The sequence below is a fragment of the Ornithorhynchus anatinus genome, chromosome 10 (assembly GCF_004115215.2).
Source record: "Ornithorhynchus anatinus isolate Pmale09 chromosome 10, mOrnAna1.pri.v4, whole genome shotgun sequence".
Classification (NCBI taxonomy): Eukaryota; Metazoa; Chordata; class Mammalia; order Monotremata; family Ornithorhynchidae; genus Ornithorhynchus; species Ornithorhynchus anatinus.
In genome coordinates this window covers 54,825,705-54,830,982 of record NC_041737.1, presented here as the reverse complement: position 1 = coordinate 54,830,982, position 5,278 = coordinate 54,825,705, and the positions used below count along the sequence as shown (strand labels likewise).

At 54.1% G+C, this 5,278-nt stretch overlaps 1 protein-coding gene across 1 annotated transcript; it reads left to right on the top strand.

Annotated features, from left to right (window-relative positions):
- Positions 1-208: 208 nt before the first annotated feature.
- TUBA1A (tubulin alpha 1a) lies at positions 209-4,322 on the top strand. Its single transcript, XM_029073134.2, has 4 exons — positions 209-354; positions 2,239-2,461; positions 2,562-2,710; positions 3,128-4,322. Exons 1-4 carry the CDS (start codon positions 352-354, stop codon positions 4,106-4,108), a joined length of 1,356 nt encoding a protein of 451 aa, XP_028928967.1. The 5' UTR covers positions 209-351; the 3' UTR covers positions 4,109-4,322.
- Positions 4,323-5,278: the final 956 nt, after the last annotated feature.

The following is a 5,278-nucleotide window of genomic DNA, read 5'->3' as shown; positions in this document are numbered from 1 at the left end:
ACAGCTTCGCTTGTTCTCTTTGTCTGGAGGATGCAAACAGCCCTTGGATGCTGGGGAGACGGGGCGGGGGGGGGAGATTACCTCATCCCACGTCGCAGGCACCAATCACAACCCTCCGTTCTTGGCTTCTCCGGGCAGATCGAGGGGTCTGGACCAACTGGAGAACGCCCTCCGCCCATCCCCATGGTGACCGAGTTGTATATAGGGAGCCGCACTGGACCATGTGCCGCAGGTTCTCTTACATCGACCGCCTAAGAGTCGCGCTGTAAGAAAGCATCACCCTCCTCCTCCTCCTCTTCTTCTTCTTCTTCCCCCCTCGGCCGCCCGCTCCGTCGCCCCCAAGCCGCCAGCATGGTAAGCCCGCCCCCCGCCCTTCTGAGCGCCGGGGCCGGGTATGTGTGTCCAGGGGTGGGGGGTCGGTCGGCCCCTCTGGCCAGTGGCCGGGGGAGGCTAAAGCCTGCTTCCTTTCGCCGCCCCGCCCGGCCAGATGTGTGGTCAGTCGGGGCCAGCTGGGCGGTGGTTGGGGGGACGAGCCTTCGTTTTTCTCCCACTCGGGACTTGCGGATTTGGGGCCGCCGCGGCTCATCTGCGTGGGGTGGATTGATGGGCCCGAACGTGGGGGGACTGGGCGGGGCGGGGGTCCCCAAAGAGGCTGGGGGTGGGGGGGCGATGCGCCCGGGGGCGCCCACATGCCGGCTAAGGGGCGGGGGTTGGGGCCGAGGGGAAGGGGCTCGGTCGGCCGCGGGCTGGTGCCAGGGTGGGGCTGCGGGTGTCCGGCCGCCTCGAAAATGGCCCGCGGCTGATCCGCCCCTTCATTAACGCTGGCGGAAATGGCCTCCGTCCTCTGGACGGGGGGGGGCGAGCGGACCCACCCCCCGGGGGGGGACAGAGAGGGAGGGAGGGGGCGTCTCCGCCCCTTTGGCCTCGGGGGTCTTGGCTGCCTTGACAGCGCAGCCCGAGGGAGCTGGATGGAGATTGGGGGAGGGGGCGGGGGGCGGGCCCCTGGGTCCCCTGCGAGCTGTCCTGCCCCCTCCCCCCACCTCCCCACCCCCCACGACAGACGTCTGTCACGGCCAACTGGAGCCCTAAGGCGCAGTGAGACAAAGAGGGAGCGCCGCCCGATGTGAGCGGCATAAATATTCCAGGACGGGCAGGGCGCCGGGCCCTGCAGAATAGAAACATGTCACTTCCCACGCTGCGATTAAATAGATCCTGGAGGAGGGGAACCCACCTCAAGTGGGTCCTTCCCGTGACTTTCTGTCGTTGTCAGCTCCAGGGCCGCTTTCTCGGAGCCGGGGAGCGTTAGAACAGTGCTTGGCACATAGTAGGCGCTTAACGAATATTACTATTATTTGGCCAACCCAGCCCTGGCAACCCCCTCGTTCGATGAAGCCGTACGGCCGTGGAGACCCCATGGGGGTCTCCGCCCTCTTTTTCTGCCTCGGGGCGAGGCACCGCCTTTTGTTCCGGAACCAGTTCACTCGTTGCTTTCTCTTCCCGCACCCGAGCTGGGGCGAGGTCCGAGGGGGGGGGAAATTGGCCGAGCGACATCATGAGCTCATGCAGGCCAGTGGCTGGAAATAAGAGCTGGCGGCGTTGAATAATGGAGTAGACGGTGCGGGCCGTTCAGCAGGCGGAGGCCGGTTCGGTTTTTCCTCCCTTCCAGAACTGATTGATGCGGGGAGGGGGCAGCTCCCGCATTGGGTGTGGCTCTCTTAGACGGCAGCAAAATTACATACCTAGCAGCACGAAGGGCCCAGATCTAGGGGACGGGTCTGCCTCCTCTGTATTTAACGCGGCGAGGGGATTTTCTTTTTAATTGCTACTTAGGTCTTGGAGAACATTCCATATTAAACATAGAAAACTAGGTGTGGAAACTTAACGACCATCCGTTCCGCCGCTATGTCCGTGTCAGCTGGTGAATTCTGTGCTTCAGTTTGCATAGATCGCTTATGCTTTTCCCTGTTTTTTGTCCCCCTCAATCTCCAAATACTTCTATCCCAGCGTGTCTGTTGGAACAATGGTTTCGCATTATGTGCCGAGCTGTACGACAGCCAAAAGCAAATTACTATTCAGAGCACGCCTGACTGCACACATCTCAACAGATGCCTTTTCTCCTCTCGATTCTCATCTGATTTAATGGCTGATTTAAGGATCTGATTTAATGGCGGTTTTACAAATATACATTTCCTTGCCTCCCACAACCATAAGGTTTCAGTTTTCTTCTCTGTCCCGCAGCGTGAGTGCATCTCCATCCACGTCGGCCAAGCCGGGGTCCAGATCGGCAATGCCTGCTGGGAGCTGTACTGCCTGGAACACGGTATCCAGCCCGATGGCCAGATGCCCAGTGACAAGACCATCGGGGGAGGGGACGACTCCTTCAACACCTTCTTCAGCGAGACAGGCGCGGGCAAGCACGTCCCCAGGGCTGTGTTTGTCGATCTAGAGCCGACCGTCATCGGTGAGTCCTGTCATGTCCCGCTCTTCCTCCTCTTCATCCTTCTCCACCTTTTCCTCCTCCCCACCGCCCTCACCACCTCTCGGTCGCTGTCTCTCCACAGATGAAGTGCGCACTGGGACGTACCGCCAGCTCTTCCATCCCGAGCAGCTCATCACCGGCAAGGAAGATGCCGCCAACAACTATGCCCGTGGGCACTACACCATTGGCAAGGAGATCATCGACCTGGTGCTGGACAGGATCAGGAAGCTGGTATATATTATCTCCCAACGATGATTCATTCAGATCCAAAATGGAAGGTTGTTTTTAGCAAATGTTGAGATGTAATCGTTTGCTTTTATAAGCTTTAGAGAAGTCAGACAAGCAAGAAATTCTCTGTGCTTGGGACTCTGTTTCTTCAGGGTCTCTAAAATCAGCTAGAGCTCATTTGGGTGCAAAGATTATTTATTTTACGGGGAATCAATTAATGAAAGTTCATTTTTTTAGTTGAGAAAAAACTCAGGATAGTAAAGCTTTAGGCAAGTGTCATATGTTAAAATAGGCAGGAACTGAATATATGGAGAGATAGACATATATGTTTTCCTACAGTGATTACTTTCCATATGGTAGCCTATTATGGAGCACTGACTCCCTCTCTTTCTCTCTGTTTCTATTTTCCGCTGCCAACAGGCGGACCAGTGCACAGGCCTTCAGGGCTTCTTGGTCTTCCACAGCTTTGGAGGTGGCACTGGCTCTGGTTTCACCTCTCTGCTGATGGAGCGCCTTTCCGTCGATTACGGCAAGAAGTCCAAGCTGGAGTTCTCCATCTACCCGGCCCCTCAGGTGTCCACGGCCGTGGTGGAGCCCTACAACTCCATCCTGACCACCCACACCACCCTGGAGCACTCCGACTGCGCCTTCATGGTGGACAACGAGGCCATCTACGACATCTGTCGCCGCAACCTGGACATCGAGCGCCCCACCTACACTAATTTAAATAGGTTGATAGGCCAGATCGTGTCCTCCATCACCGCCTCCCTCCGGTTTGACGGGGCCCTGAATGTGGATCTGACCGAATTCCAGACCAACCTGGTGCCCTATCCCCGCATCCATTTCCCCCTAGCCACCTACGCCCCGGTCATCTCTGCTGAGAAGGCTTACCATGAGCAGCTTTCTGTAGCCGAGATCACCAACGCGTGCTTCGAGCCAGCCAACCAGATGGTCAAGTGTGACCCTCGCCACGGTAAATACATGGCCTGTTGCCTGTTGTACCGTGGCGATGTGGTGCCCAAAGATGTCAATGCTGCCATCGCCACCATCAAGACCAAGCGTACCATCCAGTTTGTGGACTGGTGCCCGACTGGCTTCAAGGTGGGCATCAACTACCAGCCCCCGACTGTGGTCCCCGGGGGCGACTTGGCCAAGGTTCAGCGGGCCGTGTGCATGCTGAGCAACACGACCGCCATTGCCGAGGCCTGGGCTCGCCTGGACCACAAGTTTGACCTGATGTACGCCAAGCGTGCCTTTGTCCACTGGTACGTGGGGGAGGGGATGGAGGAAGGAGAGTTCTCGGAGGCGCGGGAGGACATGGCGGCCCTAGAGAAGGATTATGAGGAGGTCGGTGTGGATTCCGTGGAAGGAGAGGGTGAAGAGGAGGGAGAGGAGTACTAAAGTAAAATGTCACAAAGGTGCTGCTTTCACAGGGAAACTTAATCTTTAAGCATACACAAGTTTTGGTCCAGTCAGTTAATCTGTATGAAGCGGTGTATGCTGTAACATACATATTTGCTGTACAATAACTGATCTGTGCTCTAAAACATGAGTTTTCTTACAGACCCAAGCCGTCCAATGGGGTTTGAATAAAAGCATTCCCTGTCTTAAATGACTAGTGTCTCGTGTGTTCAATTGCCTCTTTTTGAAAATATCTGAGCTGAGAGAATAAATGGTCATATGATACTTTATTTCTATAAAGAAGGCAATATATTTCAGGAATGATATAAAAAAACTAAGTTATATTTTAAATCATTCAAAATGATTTTCCTTCATCACCCAACTGTTATTTCAAGTCCAGCTTGGTGAAAACTATCAAAGATGTTGCTGCTCCTTTAATGCCATTTTCTGAGTCAGATGAAGATGCTGGATAGATCACTGGTCTGTCCTGGTAAGACGTTGCTTATGTGCTCATGTTCCCTTAAAAGTGCAGAGGCCCCTGTCGACTTCTACTTAGCAGACCGTGGTGGGGCTCTAGAACAGGAAAATCTCCCCAAGGCTTGCTCTTCCTCTCCGTGAAAGCACCTTATTCTCCAATGGAACACAGGGGCAGTGGGGGGAAAAAGCTCACTTTTCCAAAACCCATGAAGTCTTGTCTTTTTCTGAACCCTGGCCATTCTCCTAGGGAGCCACATAGGCAGCTGAGGTCAAGATGTGGAACACTGCATTCCAGGGACTGAACCAAGATTAACAGACTCATTTCACATAGTGACAACAAATAAATCTCTCACTGGATACCTAAGTGAAATCAACCCCGGCCTCTTCAGCTTCAACTTGGATCCAGGCACTTGGCAGAACCTAACTCTGTCAGCTTGTTCCTTAATCTTTACTCACTTGTCCCTACTTTCTATTTTTGTGACTTCCATAACTAATACTGGAAAATGGAGACACTTCCTCCTGAATATTCTACTGAGCAGCAAGATATACTATGTACACCATTCAGAATACAAAATTAAACATAACTTCGTCCCAGTGACCTGACCGGTTAACTTGAACAGAGTAGTAATAGAAAAGCTCAGAAAGGAAGGGATGACATTCCCAAGAACATTAAGGCCCAGTGAGCAGGATTGG

Bases quoted from the DNA above. Each gene is read 5' to 3' on its own strand.
- TUBA1A (XM_029073134.2), top strand. The intron at 2,462-2,561 runs GTGAGTCCTGTC...GTCTCTCCACAG, and splicing joins TCTAGAGCCGACCGTCATCG to ATGAAGTGCGCACTGGGACG. The intron at 2,711-3,127 runs GTATATATTATC...CGCTGCCAACAG, and splicing joins TGGACAGGATCAGGAAGCTG to GCGGACCAGTGCACAGGCCT.